Source organism: Arvicola amphibius, chromosome 6 (assembly GCF_903992535.2).
Source record: "Arvicola amphibius chromosome 6, mArvAmp1.2, whole genome shotgun sequence".
NCBI classification, from domain to species: domain Eukaryota; kingdom Metazoa; phylum Chordata; class Mammalia; order Rodentia; family Cricetidae; genus Arvicola; species Arvicola amphibius.
The window spans coordinates 29,739,414-29,760,920 of record NC_052052.2 but is presented as its reverse complement, the minus strand read 5'-3'; the positions used below and the strand labels follow the sequence as shown (position 1 = coordinate 29,760,920).

General features: G+C 46.6%; 2 protein-coding genes across 6 annotated transcripts; both read right to left on the bottom strand.

The window, feature by feature from the left end:
* Window positions 1-175: 175 nt before the first annotated feature.
* Exo5 (exonuclease 5) lies at window positions 176-3,497 on the bottom strand. Of its 4 annotated transcripts, XM_038333779.1 has the most exons (3): window positions 3,015-3,492; window positions 2,183-2,290; window positions 176-1,603 (listed from the first exon to the last, which is right to left on the bottom strand). In XM_038333779.1, exon 3 carries the CDS (start codon window positions 1,587-1,589, stop codon window positions 468-470), a length of 1,122 nt encoding a protein of 373 aa, XP_038189707.1. In that variant the 5' UTR covers window positions 1,590-1,603; window positions 2,183-2,290; window positions 3,015-3,492; the 3' UTR covers window positions 176-467. The 4 variants fall into 4 exon arrangements, with proteins under 4 accessions (XP_038189707.1, XP_038189708.1, XP_038189706.1 ...); XM_038333780.1 differs by lacking the exon at window positions 2,183-2,290 and having other exon boundaries at window positions 3,395-3,497; XM_038333778.1 differs by lacking the exon at window positions 2,183-2,290 and having other exon boundaries at window positions 176-1,619.
* A 2,833-nt stretch (window positions 3,498-6,330) lies between these two features.
* LOC119817050 (zinc finger protein 69 homolog) lies at window positions 6,331-20,805 on the bottom strand. Of its 2 annotated transcripts, XM_038334226.1 has the most exons (7): window positions 20,586-20,805; window positions 17,807-18,062; window positions 15,062-15,147; window positions 12,365-12,491; window positions 11,527-11,622; window positions 7,533-7,709; window positions 6,331-7,295 (listed from the first exon to the last, which is right to left on the bottom strand). In XM_038334226.1, exons 2-7 carry the CDS (start codon window positions 17,931-17,933, stop codon window positions 6,577-6,579), a joined length of 1,332 nt encoding a protein of 443 aa, XP_038190154.1. In that variant the 5' UTR covers window positions 17,934-18,062; window positions 20,586-20,805; the 3' UTR covers window positions 6,331-6,576. The 2 variants fall into 2 exon arrangements, with proteins under 2 accessions (XP_038190154.1, XP_038190153.1); XM_038334225.1 differs by having other exon boundaries at window positions 6,331-7,709.
* Between the last annotated feature and the right edge of the window lie 702 nt (window positions 20,806-21,507).

The window sequence follows — 21,507 nt, the reverse complement described above, 5'->3', positions numbered from 1 at the left end:
ATTTCTAAAGTGTTGATGCATGATCTTAAAGAACTGTGACAGTACACAACTATGTATAGTACAGTGGTCATCTTTAAAGGACTGAGATCAGTAAACACACAAACATCAATTCAACAGTTCTAGAGAGCATTTCATTTTTATTATGAAAAATGTAAAAAAAAAGTATCAAGAAAAAAATAAAAAATGTCAGAACCCAAGTAATTTTCTTGAGAAAACAGTGATCAGCGAGGAACACCCTTGCTGCAGACATGACACACATCTGTCTTCTCTGCAGTTCATCTCAGAGCCATAACCATAACCCAAGTCTCTCCATTCATTCCTGATCTTGGCCCCGGATTGGAATGTTATTAAAGGTCAGGGACGGAAAAATAAAAACCTTATCACGAAATCCAACTGAGAGACCGACCCTTTCACACAGGAGTATTAAGAGCAGAAACGATCCACATTTCTGAAAACATAACTTCCATTCATTTCCACTTCTTGGCTTTGGGCTCCAGTGAAGAGCTGAGCACTCCATGGCCCCTCCTCCACTCACAGATGTCAACAAAGTCACAGGTCCGACACTTCCACGCCTCTTCCACATCAACACCTTGAGGAGCTCGGCGGCCCATCCAGTAGGCCGCATAATGCTGCACCCGGTCTTTCACCTCTTTCTCGTCAAAGGCTACAATCTCTGTGCCCAACACAGCGGCAGTCTCTTGATGGACGTACTCGAGTTTTAGCGTATCGATAGCTGGGAGATCAGACAGTGTAAGAGACAAGAAAACCAGTTCCATGAGGTCACTCAAAGATTTCACAGAGAAGCCTCCTTGCCGGGCGTGCCTCAGCACTGAAGGCCCCAGTGGCGTGTCTAGACACAATTTTGTATGGCGGATTAGGCTTGCAGGAATCACTTTTCCTTGTACCATGGCATCAAAGATATATTTGTATAGGCTAACTTGAAAACAGTCTTTCTTTTTCTGCGCTGGCAGAGGGAGCACTGGGCGTCTTCGCGTCTTGAGCTCGGTGAGCTCCAGTTCCCCCTTGGCTGTGTAGTGCAATTCATCAATCACTCCAACAAGAAATACTCCCTCCACTTCCCCAAACACGGGAAACTCTCTGATGCGCCCTTCTGACTGGAGGGTAGGAACCATTGAGAGTATGTTCAGAAACTTGACTGCCCAAGCGTCTTCTTTAGTAGTGATAGGGACAGTCACAAGATCATGAAGTTCTAGCTCTTTTGCCAGGTGGATGCTAGCACCAGTGTCCAAAACAGCTGCCTTCTCAGGTGTCGAGAGAGCAGGAAGTTCCTTTCCGTACACCACCTGCAATTCACACCAGTTCTGAGCACACAGGTCAGTGACATATAAGTATTTCAGCTGGAATCTCTCCATGGGTGACAAGACATCCTGTCCATTTTTCCCGGTCTGCAAGCTTACAGGTTTGTCATCCTTTCCAGGGAGTTCAGAAGAAGGGCCAGGCTTGCTAGGTGGAACCATTGATTCCTTGGCATCTTCCAGGTCCAGAAACTCCACCAACTCCGAGTCACTCAAGTCTGAGAACCCTGAGGCTTCTGCCGACGCTGTCTCCTCTTCCCCAGTCTCAGCCATGGTACAGTTCTAGACTGAACAAGGAGGGACCTACATAACGCACCCACCATCGTCAGACTTGTACATTCCTCTGAGACTAGAAGAATCATATCGATTGACTGATTTATCCACTCATTTCAGTACTGGGAACTGAATCCAGGGCCTTATGTGTGCTAGGCAAATGCTCTACTCCTAAACTACATCCCCAGCCCTAAGACGCCAATTTACTTATGACTCATTAGTAAACACAAGGAGTTACACACAGGTACACTTTATGAGTCTTTGTATTCATGTTCCAGTCACCCACGTCTATTTTTGGTTTCCACTTCTACAGATAGAATCCTGGACACTGCCCAAGGTAAATAAGTGATGTGCCACCGACAGCAGAACCATCTTGAGAGTAGAACTATTTTTGCTTTATTCATGGGTCTGCCACTAACATATTATGGATGAATTTAGGCAAATCTTAATTTTATTGGCCTTGATTTCACTGAGGTTTGCCTATTTTACTTCAAAACTCTACAGATTTGGAACATTATTTCCCTATCTTTAATGACTATAGGTCTTGAGACATATTAATGAGAAGAAAAAGCTCTTAGTGAATTTCAACTTACCCTTACTAGCCACGAGAGGCACGGTATGCCTATATTCCCTGCACTTGGGAGATGGAAGTAGAAGGTCTCACAACTACATAGCCGAGTTGTGTTTGAGTCCCGCTTGGGCTACATTAGACAATATCTCAGAACAATAGCAAAAAAAAAAAAAAAAAAGGAAACAACATACACAAATTACCCTTATGACCTGATAAATGATCTTCTTTATACAAACTGGTGTTAGCCACTACACTAGTACTTGCCACTAATTTTCTTCCTCTCTCAGTAAGAAATTATCTTATGATGAAAAAGGCCTCCTATGACCCAGATATCCCAGCACTCGAAAGGCAGAGGCAAGTGGATCTCTCTGAGTTTGAGGTCAGCCTGGTCTACAAGAGTGAGTTCCAGCCCGTGTTGTTACAGAGAAACTCTGTCTAGAAAAAACAAAACTAATAAATATTGACTAATATCCATATTAAATATTTAATACAGGTGAGCATACATGTTTAGAAGTGCATAGGTATAGCTAGAATTTATTAGGTGAAAAAGAATGGGATGTTCAGAAATCACCAGGTCAGTATCAAGAGTCCACAGACTTTTAAACTAATTCTGAAAAATCCAGTAGAACCTCCTAGTATGCTACTTGCTTCTTGAATAATCCTGGGCACGTTAAATAAAATTTTGATGCTACCGGCACATCTTTAGAATTGGTAGGTTAATCCTTCTGTATCTACTCGGCTAAAACAGTGCACATAAACGTGGCTTTCCTTACCCTTTCAAAGGCAGTGATGAGTCTATGTATCTGTTCGCTCTGAAAAACGATAACTTTAGGGGAGCAGGAGCTCGTACTCACCTGGGCCTTGGTTGATTTCCCTCCTCAGGGAAGGGCGTGTATTAAAATGGCAAAGTGAGGAAGACGCGACTGACCACGCCCTCATCTTCCGGTGTTTCTACTTGAGTGACACTGCAGGGTCAGCTGCCTACCATAACTCCTAGCATTGGCCTCTCCAGGGCAAGGTCTCCGTAACTTCCCATTACCCAGAATCTGCCACCCGCTGCAATATGCCTGCACTTGGCGCTCGGTCCCAGCGGCAGCCCGAGGTCGGAGGCCCTGCCTCTCTGATGGGTGCCGGCCGCCTGCTACTGTCTTTATCGCCCGGGCCTTCCACGCGGGCAGACGTGTGCTTTCCACTCAACCCCCGAGTCCCTGTCCCCCGGGTGAGCCACACGCACCCTCAATGTACTGAGCCCACACGTCAGGGCTCGGATCGAGCCAGGCTCAATACACAAAGCCCAGGAGCCTCGTACAAGGGACCGTACCCATCCGCTTGACCACCGTCCCAGAATTCCTGTCGGCGGTCCGAGGACCGCCCCTTTCCGGAGCTATGGCCCCACCCCCAATGACGCGAGACGAGGGCTGAGCTGCGCCTAAAGCCGGCTACTCTTGTGTACTCTGCAGCATCTAAAGTCCTTTAGCCCGGGAGGCTCTAGCTGTCACTGTTCCGTCTCTTAAGACCGCCAGCACGATGAGAGAAAGCGGCGGTCACCTCGCTGTCCCCAGTGCTGCTGACTTTTGACACCCTTGGACTCGAATCCGGATCTTAGCATCTGGCACCAGCTTTCCCAGTTTAAGGAACCTTTATGAACTCAAACTTCAAAGACGTTAGCGCTCCTATTGTCTGTGCCTTTTTTTTTTTTTTTTTTAAGTTTTATCCCTTTTATTGGCCTCCAATTGGGATACTCCTGCCTCTGCTCTTTCGGTGCTGGGATTACAAGCATGCCCAGATTCTTTCTTTATGATTTTTAAAGTGTTTGTTTTATGTGTATGAATTTTTTTGCCAGCAGGTATCTGCACCAATTGCCTGCCTGGCGCCCCGTAGAAGCCAGAAGAGGAGGTCATATCTCCTGGAACTAGGTTAGAGGTTTGAGAGCCACATGGGCGTGTGCAAGAGCAGCTAGTGCTCTTAACCTCTGAGCCATCCCTCCAGCTCCAGCTGTTTCTATTTTTGAGAAATATTTTCCAGCCCATGGTGACCCATACCTAAAATCTCAGCACTGGGATTTTAGACTTGAGTCTAAACTCCTAAAAGTTAAGATCTGGCTTTTTGGTTCGTTTAGTAAATTCAGTCAAGAATTCAAAATGTGTTTGGACGGAAACAGTACCAATGATTCTGCACTTAGATAAGATGACCTCTTTCGGCTCTTTTCAGTTAATCATAAACTGAGGGATTCTAAGCGACAACGATGGAGTGTATGTTTTGGTATGTCATTGTAGTAGCATACGGAGTACAGATTTGCTGGAGCAGTGGCTTTCAACCTTAATGCTGCTACCCTTTAATACAGCTCCTCATGGTGTGACCCCCAACCCTAAAATTATTTTCGCTGTTACTTCATAACTATAATTTTGCTACTGTTATGAACTGCAATGTACATATCTGATGTGACCCCTGTAAGAGGCTCGTTAGACCCCCTCCCAAAGGGGTTGAAACCCACAGGTTGAGAACTGTGCTGGAGGAAGACAAGCTGACGACAAGCAGTTAGAAAGGGCTAAGAACTGGAAGGCTGACTGATTAGAGAGCAGGGAAACGGAGGCTGTCCTGCAGCAGCGCTTTGTGACTAACTGGGGAGAAGAGCAGGTTTCAGCTGGAGAGGCAGATCGACGGCGGCACAACTTTCTGAGCCGTGGAATGCAGGCTTTACTGGAAAGATAGCAAAAGGTTTCAACGTGTCGAGTTTGAAGCAACTATAGAATAATCAATATCCACACTGAACATATTTTAGAGCCCAGGAGAGGTCTAGGATGGAGATGGAAACTGAAGAAGTGTAAGATGGCAGTGAGGACAGTTAGACCAAATGAAGGGGCACAGAAGAGAATGCTGAGAGCCATGGGGGAAACACGTCTGTCATCACGAGAGACATGACTGTGTGGTAAACAGTAACCAAGTAGGTCCTGGCAACAGGCCAAGCCAAGGGGCAACTTTAGCAAGTATCCAACTTACACCTCAGGGGCTACACCCACTCTAGGATAGTTAAGAATTAAGCTCAACACAAAGCTGCAGTTACTTTGAGATCTTCTAAGCTCAATTTCAAGGTTATTTAACGCTTTTGAAAATTCCCTCTGTGTGTGTGTGTGTGTGTTGTGTGCACGCGTGCATGCATGCATGTCTGAGTCTGGGTTTGTGAATTTAAATGCAGTACTTAGAAAGGCTAGAGTATTAGATACCCCTGGAATTGGAGTTACATGCAGTTGTGGGTGGCCTGAGGGGAATGCTAGGAGCCAAACTTAGGTCCTCTGCAGGAGCAATATATACCCTTAACAGCTGAGCCATCTCTCCAGCCCTATTGCAGAGTTCTTTGAGTGTGAAATTCATGCTGCAATGTCAAGCTTGGACATCTCTGCAAACAAAAGGCGTCTGGGGAGAACTGGCTATACTCAGCAGGTGCTTGAGTTGAGCCTCAAGGGGCAGAAGCCTGTAATCTCAACTGCTGAGAACGCTAAGGTAGCAGCATCATGAGTTCAGGGCCAGCCTGGGTAACTTAGTGAGTTCAGTTCCAAAACTTAAAAAAAGAAAGAAAAAAAAAGGTAGAGGACTGAGGAAGTAGCTTAGCTGGCAGGGTGACTGTCAAGCATACACAAAGCTGTGAGCTTAGCACCCAACAGTGCATAAACAAGGTGTGGTGGCCCCATGTTTGTAATTCCTGACCTTGAGAGACAGAGGCAAGAGGATCCTAAGTTCAAGATCATTCTTGAGGCCAGCCTTGTCTCAAAAAAGAAAAAAAAAGTTGATGTTGCTTAGTGATGGCACTTGCCAATCATGCCTGATGCCCTAGATTTAATTCAGCATGGAAAATCAATAAATTAGTTCTTCAGGAGAGCACAGGTGTTTGAAAAGCTGGTGTAAGAAGCTTGGAGAAAGGATGCACGAAATTGTGACCGGAGTACAAGGACGTGAGCGCTGTTTGAACATCAGTGTGCACCATAGCACACGTGGAGACCAGAGGACGGCTCGAGGAGGCCAGTTCTCTCCTACCACGTGGATCCCAAAGATCAAAATCAGGAAGGCTACCATGCTTAGTGGCAAATGCCTTTACCTGCTGAGCCACCTCCCCAGCCCAGGTAGTAACATTTTAAATAACAGTTCCCAAATACTAATCTGTAAATCAATGGGTCCATAAAGAAATAATTTATTACTCGATCATGAAATGAGAAAAAATAATTCTTAATTTCTCATAATGCTGAATTTATCATTTTGCATGTCAGACAGTAGTAGTAATCAATGTAGTGTTTATTCACGCTATTGGCAATCAAAAATTGCCATTGTCATTATCAGTTTTTTAAATTCAAGTCCTGAGATTTTAAAGCTTAGCATCACCAATTCAGAGCTGCCTTTTGTTCTCATGTCCTGTATCATTCTTTAAGCATCCTCTCGAAGAGAGTTCCTCTTGTGGATCTTATGGTGTCGGCTTAGCGAGGAATTGTAGCTGAAGGACTTGCCGCACTCACTACACTCGTAAGGCTTCTCTCCCGTGTGATGCCTCTGATGTTTCTTGAAGGATGAGTCGTGCCTGTAGGCCTTCCCACACCGGTTACACTCATAGGCTTTCACTCCTGTGTGAACAGTTTTATGGTTGCTAAGGTGGATCCTCTGCCTAAAGGCTTTCCCACACTCCTTACATTTGTAGGGCCTCTCTCCGGTGTGGATGCGCTGGTGGTGTGTGAGATACGCTCTATGACTGAACGTTTTACAGCACGAAGTGCACGCGTAGGGCTTCTCCCCGGTGTGAATTCTTATGTGCTCACTAAGGTGCCTAATCTGTCGGAAAGTTTTCCCACATTCGTTGCAGCTGAAGGGCTTCTCTCCAGAATGCGTCCTCAGGTGTTGTACCAGGCTGATGTTCTGGCTGAAGGCTTTCTGACATTTATCGCAGACGAACGGTTTCTCTCCGGTGTGAGTTCTATGATGCTGGTTGAGCGATGAGCGATGGCGGAAGGCTTTGCCGCACTCCTCACAGGCGAAGGGCTTCTCACCAGTGTGGATTCGCTGGTGGGTATTAAGGGACGCACTCTGACTAAAGGCCCTTCCACATTCCTTACATCTGAAGGGCTTCTCGCCAGTGTGGATTCTCATGTGCTCTGTAAGGTGAATGGGTTGTTTGAACATTTTTTCACATATATTACATCCATACATTCTGGCTCCTACGCAGCTCATTGGATCGCTAGTCGAATCTAACTTATCTTTGTTCCTCCGCCTAGCTGGGTTGTATTTATGGTGTTTCTGTTCTAAAATAACATTGGAACTCTCAAGGTTTTCCCCGAATTTATTTGCTTCTTGGTGTCCCTTTTTGTGGGTCAAAATGGCTCGCCTCTCACCTTTCCTACGGGTTTCCTGGTGCCTTTTTAGTGTACCATCATAGCGGGCGGCTTTTCTCAATGTCGGACAAATGGTATCATCCTCTATGAGCCTTTCCGTCATGACGCCATGACAGAACTTTAGGGCAATGTCATTCTCTGCAGCTAACTCCTTGGTTTCTGGTTTCCTCATCACATCTGAAAGACATGAAAGGAAAAAAGGAATGTAAATAACTCCTTCATAAGATCAACCACTGGGGATGGAGAGATGGCTCAGTGGTTAAGAGCACTGGCTGCTCTTCCAGAGGGCATGCGTTCAATTCCCAGCAACTACATGGTGGCTCACAACCATCTGTAAGTGGATCAGATTCCTTCTGGTGAGCATGAAGACAGAACACTCATATATATGAAATATATGAGTAAATAAATATTTTTTAAAAAACCCAACCACTGTAAGTGTTACAGGATAGAGATTTAGACAACACTACAGAAAGCAGCATGAGATTTTTACTGTATTTAGATATAGTTATGCAGCCTGACCAGGCAACAAGAAATAAAATTAGGAAATAGAGAATGGCGCTGTTGAGTTGGCAGTGCCTGCCTAGTTTACATGAAACCCTGGATCACTGCATAAAGTAGATGAGATGGCATATGCCTGTAATCCCATCACTCGAGAAGTGGAGGCAGAAAGATCAGAAGTTCAAGACAAGTTTGAGATACATGAGACCTTATCTCAGAACTAAACAGTAAATTACAAATAAACAGTGAATAGGTTGTTTGCATCTGTTGTTATATGTTGTAAAATTTGCAACATTGAATTCTCTGAGTGTCTGTCTCTCTGTCTCTCTCTCTTTTGAGACAGGGCCTTACACAGCCAAGATGTCCCTGAACCCCTGCTCCCCTGCCTCTGTCAAATGTTAGCTATGCTCACACACGGCACAGTTGTGTTCTAATAACACTAAAGAATGGCACTGAAGGGCTACGCCTTCAAGGATATGGCTTTAAATTGACAACTGCTTTTGGCTGTCTCAGAAGGGTTAAAAAGATGTCATTGTTGTCTGTCTCCGCCCCCACACCCGGCCCAGGTGGCTGCACAGAGCCATCAGGTGAGAACACAGGATCTTAAATAAGAGTACTCACAAGAGCACTACGCTACCATTAACTAAAACTTGTAATTACTATGTTCTTGCATTTAGTTCTGTTCCTTATATCTATTAATATAGTAACATTTCATTTATATTTTAATAAATAAAGCCTGCCTGAAGATCAGAGAGTAAAACAGCCCCACTGGTCAGCCTTACAGACCAGGCAGTGGTGATACACACCTTTAATCCCAGTAGCCACACTAGTTTACCACAGAAACCAGGCAGTGCACGCCTTTAATCCCAGCACTAGAGAGGAATATAAAATGGGAGGGACAGCTCTCAGTCTCAGTCTCATGCTGAGATTCTTGGAGGCAGGATCCTTTCACACTGAGGTAGAGATAAGAGCCAGTGCTGGACTGTTTTGCTTTTTTGGGTCTCCAGGTTGAGTTTATTTATTAAAATACAAATGAAATGCCACTACACATTAATATATCTATAAAATATCATTCATGCCAAGTAAACTTACAAGAAACCCAGAATGGCTGCTGCTGCTGTGTTTGAGATAAATATCCTTTAAAATTCTGACTAGTTGTTCAGTTTTTAAATTTTATATTTAATATTTTTTTGACTAAAAATAGAGGTGAGGAGATCAATTATAACAATTAGAATGCACAAGATACATGTATGTAACTGTCAAAAACCTGCCAACTAAAAAAATGTTTTAAATTCTAGCTAGTTTTCTTACTTAGTAATCCATTACACCATTACTAACTAATATTTCAGGTGACATGTTTGTATTCATGGAAGGTATAATTTCCTGTAAGTTGTTTTTTATTTTTTTTTTTATTTTATTTATTTTTTGGTTTTTTAAGACAGGGTTTCTCTGTGTAGCCCTGGCTGTTCTGGAACTCACTCTGTAGACCCAGCAGACCTCAAACTCACAAAGATAACCCTGCCTCTGCCTCCCTGAGTGCTGGGATTAAAGATATGCACACCGCAGAGACAGTAACAAAGTCTGAGTTTACCAGGCCCTTGGCTCTGGTCCTGGGTAGGAGGGAAATAATGGGGAGAAACCACCATGCACCCCACTCCACAGCTGAGGGAAGGGAATGCCAGAATGAACTGTGAATTTGGAATTTTGCTATTTCGCTGAATTAAATAAATACTTGTTATTTATTTGGGGTTTTGTTTTTTTAAGACAAGGTCTCCAGTGTCCCAGGCTGGCCTCTCTCCTCCTACATAAAGGAGTATGACCTTAGGACCTGCCCCTCCTGCTGGTCCCTCTAGTGTTGCAATCATGTACTACAGTGGCTGGCTAATGCTTCTTTTTTAGAAGCCCTCCAGAAAGCCCCTTTTAAGAGTCCATCAAGAAACAGGCTAAAGCCAACAACCCTCACAGCAGCTTCCCTCTTTTCCTTCTTGTTGCTGGCTTTGTGAGCCTGGCATCTCAGGCAGCTTCCTGCCGCCTCTCCCCCCCCCCCCCCCCCACCTGTGTTATTCTCACCATGATCAGTTGTGGAGGATAAAATCCAGGAGGATGTACAGGCAATTGTTATTTACATCAAGGTAAAGCAAAGTGGCTACTGAATATTAATTCTGAGTATCAAGCAGGGTGTGATGGCTCTTGCCTGTTCAGCAAGCTGAGGCAGGAGGATCACCTTGACTTTGAGACCAGACTAGGCTACATAGTAATAATATCCTGTTTCAAAATGCCAAAACCAATGAATAGAAGTTTTAAAATAGAAACGTTCCAAGTACAGTTACTACTTAGCGGCAATAAACAAAATATAATTCTAAAATACATCATCTATAGTAGCAAGTCAGGATCTCACGATAAATCTGGCACAGGATATGTAATAGGTGTAAGACCTTTATGGAGAAAACCCTGAGCCTTTTAAATTTCTGAGGCAGAGTCTTATGTAAAGCAGGCTGGCTCTGAATTCCTGACCCTTCTGCCACTACTTCCTAAATTCCACAGTGGAGGTTACACTGCGCTGCGGTCAACATACACATGGACATATCTGTCCGCATGCATAGGCAAGTAATCCTCTCAGATGGCTGAGGCAGCACTGCTGGGTCACGGGGTGGACGCTCCTCATCTGACTAGGGCACACCTGCCTTTTAATGCTCCAGTCAGCTTGAGAATTCTCAGAACACAGCATTTTTGCCAACACTTGGACATTACTGTATCACTTCCCTGATTATTTGTGAGAGAAAGGTTTTTAATTATTTACATTACATGTTTGTGTGTGCACACAGGCATACACATATTACCTTCAGGGCTTTAGTCAGGGCAGCATGACCTTATCCTGCCGAGCTATCTTGCCAGCTCTCTTGCAGAACCTTTTTTTTTAAAAAAAAGATTTATTAATTATGTATACAGCATCTGCCTGCATGTATGCCTGCAGGCCAGAAGAGGGCACCATATCTCATTACAGATGGTTATGAGCCACCATGTGGTTGCTGGGAATTGAACTCAGGACCTTTGAAAGAGAGTCAGTGCTCTTAACCTCTGAGCCATCTCTCAGTCCTCTTGCAGAACTTTTTATGAAGTTATTATAAGGAAAATTATATACAAGAGTTAAAAGGAAACTGAAGTTGAGATTATAAAATAATAGTGGAAAAAGAAACAAAAGCAAAAGAGAAAAAGCTTTGTGGAATGTAGTGGGCACTGAAAAAGCCATTTTTACAGAGACAGCAAACGTCTCTAAGGCATCTCATGCCAGCCACCTCCTGGCTCTGTGAGGGGAGTGGACTCGCTCTAATGAAGACAAGACTCTCCCTCCAGTCTTGGAACGGAGAGGAGCAATGGTGAAGGGGTGAAGTGAGACCCTGTGCAGGTCCTGCCAGTGCCCCAGCCTTCCCCACAGCCTGGGAACACCCCACACTCTGGCCTACCAACCCACAGGGCTCATCTACTCTGGTCTCACCAAAAATGGGGTCCTCTGGGTCTTGACTCTCTGCCATCCATGGTTCTTCTCCTTTCTCCAACTGGGAGATCACACTCGGTTTGGAAAGTTGATACCCTGCTCAGAGTTAAAGAAGAATTAGGAACGTTGATGCTGTTGTGTAAGAACTGCCCCAGAGTCTGGGTCCAGCTGCTGGTATTCGGGGTTCTGATAACCAACAGGGTCACAGCTTTCTTTCCTAGCTCTACAAAATAAAGCTTGTCCCTTAAGGAAGTCATCAGATTCGCCCCGGCATGAACTGCAGAGGAACCAGAAATCTCGAATACAGAACCCACAGCCAAAACCCAGTGAACCCAAGGTATCAACAGTTTAGCAACAATGGCCTCTTAAAATGGGCAGGTTTGTGGAGGACAGCTGGCATGATGGTTAATTTTTAATTGTCAATTTGACACAACCTTTAATTGCCTGGGAAGATTCTTTTTAAATATATGTATTTTAAAAATTGATTATTGATTCTTTGTGGATTTCCTGAGAAGATTCCTAACTGAAGAACTGTTTAGATCAAGTTGGTGTGGAAAGCTGTCTCAAATAATGAGAGAAGACCTCAATCCACTGTGGCAGGCTCTGGATTACATTAGAGTAGAGAACGCCAGCTGAGAACAAGCAAGCAAACAAAGATGTATTCTAGCCTTTGCTCTTTACTGTAGATGTGATGCATAAGTTCTTGCCTCAGCTTCCCCAAAATAATGGACTAGAACTAAAATCATGAGACAAATAAGCCTTTTCTTTCCTGAGCTGCTTTTTGTGGGGAATTTTCTCCCAGCAACAAAGACGAGCGGAACGGTTGCACGGCCCTTACCCACTGACACCAGGTTCCTGTAGTTCTCCAGCATCACCTCCCGATACAGATCCCGGCATGCAGGAGCCAGCTGCCTCCACTCCTCGCGGGAGAAGTCCACAGCTACGTCCTTGAAAGTCAACAGTTCCTAGAATAGCAAAGAGTCAGTGTGGGTCGGTCCACCCCAGTTAAAGCCTACAGGGCTCTGGCAGTATTCTAAGTTCAGAGAGATTCCACACCAGTTTCTCCAGGACTAGTCACTGGTCTCCCTAGAGATTTTTAAGAGACTGCTATAACTGACTAAGTAGATAAGGCAAAAAAAACCAAACCAAACCAAAACAAACAAACAACAAAAACATGTAAAATAAAGCCAGTGAGAGTCGAGGCGCTCTTCTCTTTGGGGTCCTGTGAAGGCAGTAGAGGTGCTGTCAGCTGGAGGCACTGACTCGTGTGGGAATCTGAGGGAAGCGTATTCTACCATGGTCCAACAGGCCTCAGACTGAACATCAGACTGAGAACAGGAACAGCATGGATGGAGTCAGCTTTGGAACAAGGGAGAGCGGGAGATAGCACGGGGCGGGCAGGGCAGGGCAGGGGAGGGCAGGGGGTGTTCTCGCCTTAGTGCTCACTCTCAATAATATTTGCACCTTTTTGAAAACAGTTTAAACTAGCATAGACAGCATTAGGTTTCACTGTGGAATTTGATTTATTTATTTTTTGGTTTTTCGAGACAGGGTCTCTCTGTGTTACAGCCTTGGTTCTTTTGGAGCTCACTCTGTAGACCAGGCTGGCCTCGAACTCACAGAGATCCGCCTGCTTCTGCCTCCCGAGTGGTAGGATCAAAGGCGTGCGCCACCACAGCCTGCTTCCCACTTTCCAGTTGTCTCTGTGCCACTGCCCCTCCCATTTCAACACCTCTTTGTCCCGCTCACCTCCTTCCTACCTTCCACACTTCCCCAACCTTTACACACACACGTGAACACTGTAAGTTAGGACTCACACACGAGAGACATGGTGGTATTTGTCTGTCTAAGACTGGGTCCACTGACTTTACACAAAGACCCATCCGTTTTCCTGCAAGGGTCATGACTTCATTTTTCTCTACAGCTTCCCAAAGTTTCTCTGTGTGCACATCACAGTTATATTACCCATTCACAGGCTGATGGGCATCTAGGCTAGTTCCATTTTCTTGCTACTGTGAGAAGTACAGCAACACACAAGGACAGGCAGGTAGGTGTTTTTGTGGTAGGATACAGTCCTCTGGGTGTGTGCCCAGGAGGGGTATGATGCAGTCACATGGAAACCTCATTCAAATGTTCTGAGAAACCTCCATACTGACTTCCGTAATGACTGTCCTCATTGACAGCCCACAGGCAGTGAGTCAGGGCTCCGTTTCCCTACACCCTCACCAGCATCTGTCGCTCTTGATGCCGGCCATTCAGACTGCGGGGAGATGGAATCTCAGTCACCTGTTTGCTTCTGTTTTTTAAGATTTATTTATGTCTGTGAGTCTTTTGCCAACATGCATGTGTACCACGTGTGTGTGCCTGGTGCACCAGGAGGTTGAAAGAGTGCACTGGATCCCAGGAATTGGAGTTACGATGATTAGGAGCCACTGTGTGGTGCTGGGAACTGCACCCAGGTCTCTTGCAAGAGCAGCAAATGTCACTGTCACTTACGGAAGACTGGACTGACAAAGATAAGGTCAGGGTAGCTGGGTTACAGGAAGGCAACACCGCTGCACTTTTAAAAAGTAAAAAAAAAAAAATTATTCTAGGGCAAAAATGGAGCAATGAAAAAGTATTCAATCCAAAAGAAGGTAGTAGAGGATGAACAAATAGGACAAAGGACAAAATACACGTACATGTTTGATGGTTGTTATTTATGTTAGAAACTGCATTTCTAATCCGCTGTGTGTGTGTGTGTGTGTGTAGTGTATGTACACATGTGCAGGTGTGTGTACCTGTGTTTGCAGACATGAAACGTAAGAAGGGCGGCATTGGGTGTCCTCTATTACCTTCCACCTTACTCCGCTGGGGCAGCGTTCTCAGGCTTGTGTTTCTTCAGCTAGGCTAGCAAACAGCAAGCCCCAGCGTCCTCTTATCCCCACCCCCAACGGCACTGGGGTTACAAGCACCCAGATTGTTATGCCGAGGCTGGGACCTGAACTCAGGTCTTCATCACTGTGCAGCAAGCACTCCTTACCCATCGAGTCCTCTCTCCAATGCTTTCTTTATTTTACTGATGTTTATCTTAGATGCCAAGTGACTCTGTCAGTTTGGAGCTGGGACAGAACTGTTTACTTTTCATCCTGAAACCAGGACGGTGTTAATTCCAGATGAAGTCACTATAAAAGTGGACATTGTTGCCACAGAAGTCTATTTTTTTTTAAATTTTCATTCATCCATTCATTATTTATTTTTGGTTTTTCGACAGGGTTTCTCTGTATAACAGCCTTGGCTGTCCTGGAACTCACTCTGTAGACCAGGGTGGCCTCGAACTCACAGAGATCCACCTGTCCCTACCTCCCGAGTGCTGGGATTAAGGACCTACACCACCACTGCCCGGTGAAAGCCTAAATTTTGTATGTAATTAACCTGAATGGAACTCCCCAGATAGAATTAATGGTCTCAACTGCTTCTATTTCTCAAAAGGGCAGTTTATATCCCTAAAAACTAAGAAGGAATGTCAAGAAAATGAGAGGAAATGCCAACATACCTGGGGCTCTACTGCAAGGATGCCAGGGGTCACCCCGTTCGATGAACCTTCTTCTTGACTCCCATCAGCATCATGGGTTTTCGGAGCTGTAGAAGGAGAAAAACGGTGAGGCGTGTACCTTCCCAGATCACCAAATAGAAAACCTGCCCCCAGCCCCACTGGCAGGGTCTCCTTCCCACACACTCACATAGGAGCTTTGGCTGGCCTAGAACTCAGGAGACCTGCATGCCTCTGCCTCTGCCTCCTGAGCACTTAGCTTTCCATACCACACTGGGTTTGCTCTCTTTTCAGATAGGGTCTCTCTGGGGCTGTCACTAGGGTGGCCTCAGCCGCACACTTGGCACCGCATTCCTACCCTTTGATTAGGCTACACATTCCCCGCTCTACAGTTCACTCTGTGACCCACTCCTTAAGGTACAAATATTTCTACCCTCTCTCCAATTTAGAAAAATTAAGACACTCTTTTAGACCTCATTCAGTGGTACCTGCCTTGGGGAAATGTCTTAATACAGGCAATCAGAGGATGGCTTCCTGCCCATTGCATGCCAAAGAACTCTTTTAAAGCTACTTGCTATTATTTTTATCTCTATTGTCGGAAGCCACGCCATGTTGGGCTGCATATGTCATGGGCCATCTTTTTGGGGTGATTATTGCCACAATCCTAGCCAAGGCAGGTCCATACGTTCCAGGATAGGGGTGTGAGGATTAGAAATGTTAGGTAGGAGGAACAGAGATAAGAAAGAATCACAAAGACACATGATAGTCCTGGGAGGGCAACTCAGCAAATACTGAATGCTGAATTCCAAGTTCTCAGTCTGCCCTGTATTTAATTTTCCACATACTTTTATACCTCAACACAAAAAGGGGGGGAAAGGCAAAAGACTACTTTAACATGATACAAAAGACAACTAGAACGATTACTTGCTTCAGTACTTTAGACATCAAGCCATTAATTCATGAGAAAAACATTCTGTTGTTTAGGCAGTGAATCTACCCTAGACCAAGTATCCTGACAAAGTATCCTAGACCAAACAGCCACTCCATAGGTCAAAACTCCTAATTCAAAAAGAGGAGCGGAAATATGCTTGAATTCTCTGACCTTTGGTCAGGGTGGAGAGGATCCACCTCTATGGGCCATCTCGATGTCCAAACCACCAAGTGACCACACCCTAGGTCAGGGTGTGCAGCCACACTTGTTAACAACTTTGAGCAAGCTGAAACTCTCTGACCTTCAGGCAAGGTGGAGGAGGCTCACATTTTTGGGCCTCCACACTCTATGTGTCTATCTCATCAATTAATAATAAGCAATTGTGCATGCCAGGAATGGTGGCACACACCTCTAATCTCTGCACTCAGGAGGTAGAAGCAGGAGGGTAATGAGTTCAAGACCAGCCTTGTTACACAGCAAACTGCAGGCCAGGCTGGCAACACTGTGATTAAAAAAAAAACCATTTCTTCATTTTTTTTCTTTTTTCATTTGTTAAGATGCTTAGCCAACGTCCCTCAGCTAGGGCATTTAAAAAACAAAAAGAAAAACAAAACATAAAACAAAACCCAATCAAATAAAGCACTTGGCTAAACACAAAGCATCATGGATATGAATGAAGAAATCACACAAAACATCTACTCTGCTTCCCAACTAACGACTTTTGAACAGACTAAGACTTGGGCATGTCTTACAGGAACTGACAATGTAGGTAAAAGGAGGGCAGTCAGGCATCTCGCTCCTGCCACTCAGAGGAAGAAGATGACAAAAAGATTGGTAATTGTCAAAAATAGCGACGAGGGCGAAGATGACCAGGAGCTTGGCAGAAAGCCTGAGACTCAGGGGACAGAGACCTTTGACTCTCCGTTTCTGAGTTAGATTCCCCCAACCTCAGGAACCTGGCTGGGGTGGGGGCTGGGATCGGGGGGCGACCCGGCGCCCTGCGGGTGGGAGGGGGGACGCGCGCGTGCGCGCGGCTCCCAATGGCCGGCGGCTGGACGGGGCTGAGCGCGTTGGTGGCTACGGGACGCGCGGAGCGGCAGGAGGGCAGGAGCGGCGCGCGCGGTGACACCGCGGGGCAGGAGCGAGCCGTCGGTTTTGTCTGGTCCCGCGGTGTGCGGAGCGGCCCGACGGCAAACAGCTCCTGGGCGGAGCAAAGCAGCAGGCCTGGCGCAGCAAAGGATACTGCGTCGTTCGGCCGCGGGCTGTCTCCGTATGGAGACGTGGAAATAAAAAAAAGTGCGTGCTCCGGCTCAATCAGCTGAATTAGAATTGAGCCGGTTCAGCCCGCCTGTGAATTGCGAGCAGAAATCTGCCTACCGCAGCAGACTCAGGTGGCTACTGCCCCCGGGGTTCTGCCCCCACGTGGAAGGCGCCAGCCCGGCTTCCTGCTGTATCTGGGGATGGGAATGTAAGTGGTGCATAGTAAAGGTCACAAGGAATTAGAGGTGGGAGCCCAGCATTTCCTTCATAAACCCCCCTTGGGCCGGGCGGTGGTGGCGCACGCCTTTAATCCCAGCACTCGGGAGGCAGAGGCAGGCGGATCTCTGTGAGTTCGAGGCCAGCCTGGTCTATAAGAGCTAGCTCCAGGACAGGCTCTAAAGCTGCAGAGAAACCCTGTCTCGGAAAAAAAAAAAAAAAACAAAAAAAAAAAAAACATAAACCCTCCTTGGCCCCCAAACCAAGCACAAGCCCCACACAGACCTTATTATTTGGCCCCAAGGGACCACGCTTCTCCCACCTCATCAGTTTGTTCTCACCTTCTCCTTCACACATTTTCCTCATATCCTCCCACACTGACGCCCCCTCCTTGGCCTTCTCGAGATGGTTCAACTTCACCCAGCTGCTGGCCTCAGAGGGCAGGGTGATCAGGAGCTGCTGAGGCATGGTGGTGTCCACCTAAGTGAGGGTGGCGGCTTCAGGTGGGGAAACTGCTGGAACTTTTGGTGACAGGCTTCCCAGTTGCATGGGCCTCCTCCAATCATAAACTTCCAGCCACCGAAGTCTGTGGATACCCTGCAACATCAGACAATGGTGTGACCTGAAGAACTCTGGAAACAGTGTTTCTGGCTTCTTCCGGAGGCCTGGAGCTGGTTTGGGTCCTCTGTACTCCCTCCCCTTCACCCATCCCCTCTCCCAGTCTCTCTCTTGCCGGTTTTCTTCTTTCCATCCCCGCCCCATCACACAGGGTTTCTTTGCATAGCTCTGGCTGTCCTGGAACTCATTCTGTAGACCATGTTGTCTTCCAGTTCAGGGAGATCCGCCTGCCTCTGCCTCCTGAGTGCTGGGATTAAAGATGCATACCACCATGACTGACTGTACTTTTTTTATTAATTAATTAATTTATTATGTATACAATATTCTGTCTGTGTGTATGCCTGCAGGCCAGAAGAGGGCACCAGACCTCATTACAGATGGTTGTGAGCCACCATGTGGTTGCTGGGAATTGAACTCAGGACCTTTGGAAGAGCAGGCAGTGCTCTTAACCTCTGAGCCATCTATCCAGCCCCCTGACTGTACTTTAAAAAAAACAAAACAAAACAACAACAACAAAAAAAAAACTTTTGTGGCTGGAGAGATGGCTCAGTGGTTAAGAAGGCTGGTTGCTCTTCCAGAGGTGCTGAGTTCAATTCCCAGCATCCACATGGTAGCTCACACCCATCTGTAATGAGATCTGGTGCCCTCTTCTGGCGTGTAGGCATACATGCAGAGGAACACTGTATACATAATAAATAAATTTTAAAAAAACTTTTATTTATTCATTTATTTGTTTGTGCACTTGTGCTACGGTGCCCAGGTGAAGGCCACAGGACAACTTCTGAGAGTCCATTCTCTCCTTCCACCACGACGTGGGTCGCAGGGATTGGACCCAGGTTGTAAGCCTAGCAGGCGCCCTTCCCTACTGAGACATTGCACTTATCCACTTTGTGCGCTTAAGGAACACAAGGCAAGAAAGGCGAGATCCAATCTGGCCTTGCAGCTGGTGGTGGCTCCTGTCTTTAATCCCTGCACTCTGTGAGTTTGAGGCCATCCTGGTCTACAGACTGAGTTCCAGGACAGCAAGGGCTGTTACACAGGGAAACCCTGTTTTGAAACCCACCCTCCAAAAAAAGAAAAGAAAGAAAGAAAGAAAACATGACCCAGAGGAACCTTCATACAGCCAAAAGTCCAGAACTGTATCTAGAACTGCAAAAATGCCATAAGGTTTGACCTCGATGCTAAAATAACAGTGCCCTGGATATAGAAGTGCCCTTCAACTCCGAACACACAAATACAAAAAGACAAGCACCCACCCCAAAAATGTACAAATGTCCACGCGCCCTTGCCTGACTTCCCACCTCATAAGCTGTACGCTCCTTCTGCCTATCTGGAGTCAAGAAAGAATCCTCGACGTCAGAACCCTGAGACCTGTACATAAAGCTCTAAAGCATTTCAAATCTTAAGCTCAGTTTCCCCATCTATAAAATGTGGTTGGTAACAGTACTACACGGGGATGCAGTGTTGAGACAATGTTAGGCCTAGAGCAAACTCTAAGTTAATAATTAAAATCTTTTAATTTTAAAGCTGTACAATAGTATCTTAAATTTTAAAAAAATTATATGTGCTTATTTATGGTGGGGTGGAGGTAACATGACAACTTTTTTTCTTTTCTTTCTTTTTCTTTTTTATTTTTTGGTTTTTCGAGACAGGGTTTCTCTAGCTTTGGAGTCTGTCCTGGCACTTGCTCTACAGACCAGGCTGGACTCGAACCTCCTCCCGACTGCTGGGATTAAAGGCGTATGCCACCACCACCACTCAGCTAACATGACAACTTTTGAGAGTTGGTTCTTCCACCAGGATCGAACTCAGGGTATCAGACTTGGCTGCAAAAGTCTTTATCGGCTGAGCCATCTTTGCCAGCCCCATGGCATCATCTTTTAAAGTTATTTAAAAAAATTTGAAATCTGAACTTAAAAGTTCAGCTTGAGTATCTCAGCGGATAAAACAATCCACATAGCTGCATTTTGGCATGAGCAAGCGGTAACAGACATCACCACGCACCCAAGACGCCCAGCAACTGGTGAAGTGAATTCTCGTTTCAGAAGTAATTAAAACTCACAGAGGGGTACGTGCTCCCGTGGAATGGAGGAAATACGGTATGTCAAGTACATCCAGAGCCACTGCAGAACTGACCGTAGCAGCAAATTTGGAAACAACCCAACTGCATCATCTGCATCGCCCATTCACCGTTAAACACTTGCGGATACCAGGGACCAGGTCCAGGAGATCTGAGAGCCCACAAGCAGCTCCCCCGCTTCCCCCTGGAGGGGCAGCTCTTTGAAGTCTGGGGGAGTCGGGGGGGAAAGGTGAACGACTAAGTATCCAGAGACCGGAGCTGGTGGAAATAGCCCCGAATATGTAAAAAGTCTCGTTACTAGGTGCAGAAACTTTCGACTGTTCCTTCCGAAGCAGCTGACAATCACAGAAGCTTGCTGAACCCATCCTCGGAGCCCGCTACCCCAACTAGCTCTCCGCCCCGCAGCGGGGCTGCCTACTCACCGGAGGATTTCTGCAGCAGCCCCGGACGGCGCGGGGACCCGTTCCCGCCGCCTTCCACGCTCACACCGCGGCGCCCGGCGGGCACCGAGGCACCGTCGGCCTCGGGAACTGGAGACCGCCTTCTCCCGCTCTCCCCCTCTGCACCCGGGAGTGAGGCTCGGCGCGGACGGGCGTCCTACCCGAGCATCTCCTGCCCCAGCCGGAGGACGCCCGTCGCCGGCTGCGGTTCAGATGCCACAGCGCGACTGCCTCACCCCGCCCCTTAGGCCCGGGCTCCGACCCCGCGCCTCCACCCGGGACCCGCCCACCCCACGCCGCCCGCACCGGCGTCCTGCCCGTGGCTCCGCCCCCCGGGTGCCGCGCCACCTAGATTCCGGAAGCCGGAAGCGGCCGGTGAGTGCCAGAGCCAGGGGCGGTGCCCAGCGGAGCTCCCGGCGCCCGTCAAGGGTCTCCGGGGCCGGGTGGCCCGGCCGGTCTTCCTGGGGAAGCCGCTTCTCCGTCACTCTTTCATTCTTCTAGCTTCAGGATGCAGCCTTAAATAGTACGCAGTTCCTGCCTTCTCCTAACCTCATTCTGGTGAAATTGATAAGTAGAAAAATAAATATACGACAACCCAAATGGCTTCAGGGAGCTAGAAAACAATAAACTTAAAAAACAGAATTCCGGGATATGTATTTTTAATGTCCCTAAAGGCATGTATTAGTTTGCTAAGGCTGACTTTAAAAAAACACCGCACACCGGCTGGCTTAAACAATAGGAATGTATTTTCTCACGGTCCTGGAGGCTAGGGCCCCTTTCTTCCCGTGTTCTCACAGCGTGTCTCCTGTGTGCCTGCCGCTGGGGAAAGCGCCTACTGTCTCTGTGACTCAATTTTCCCTTAAAAGTCGCCAGTCCGAATGGATTAGCCTTCCTCTCTATTTTA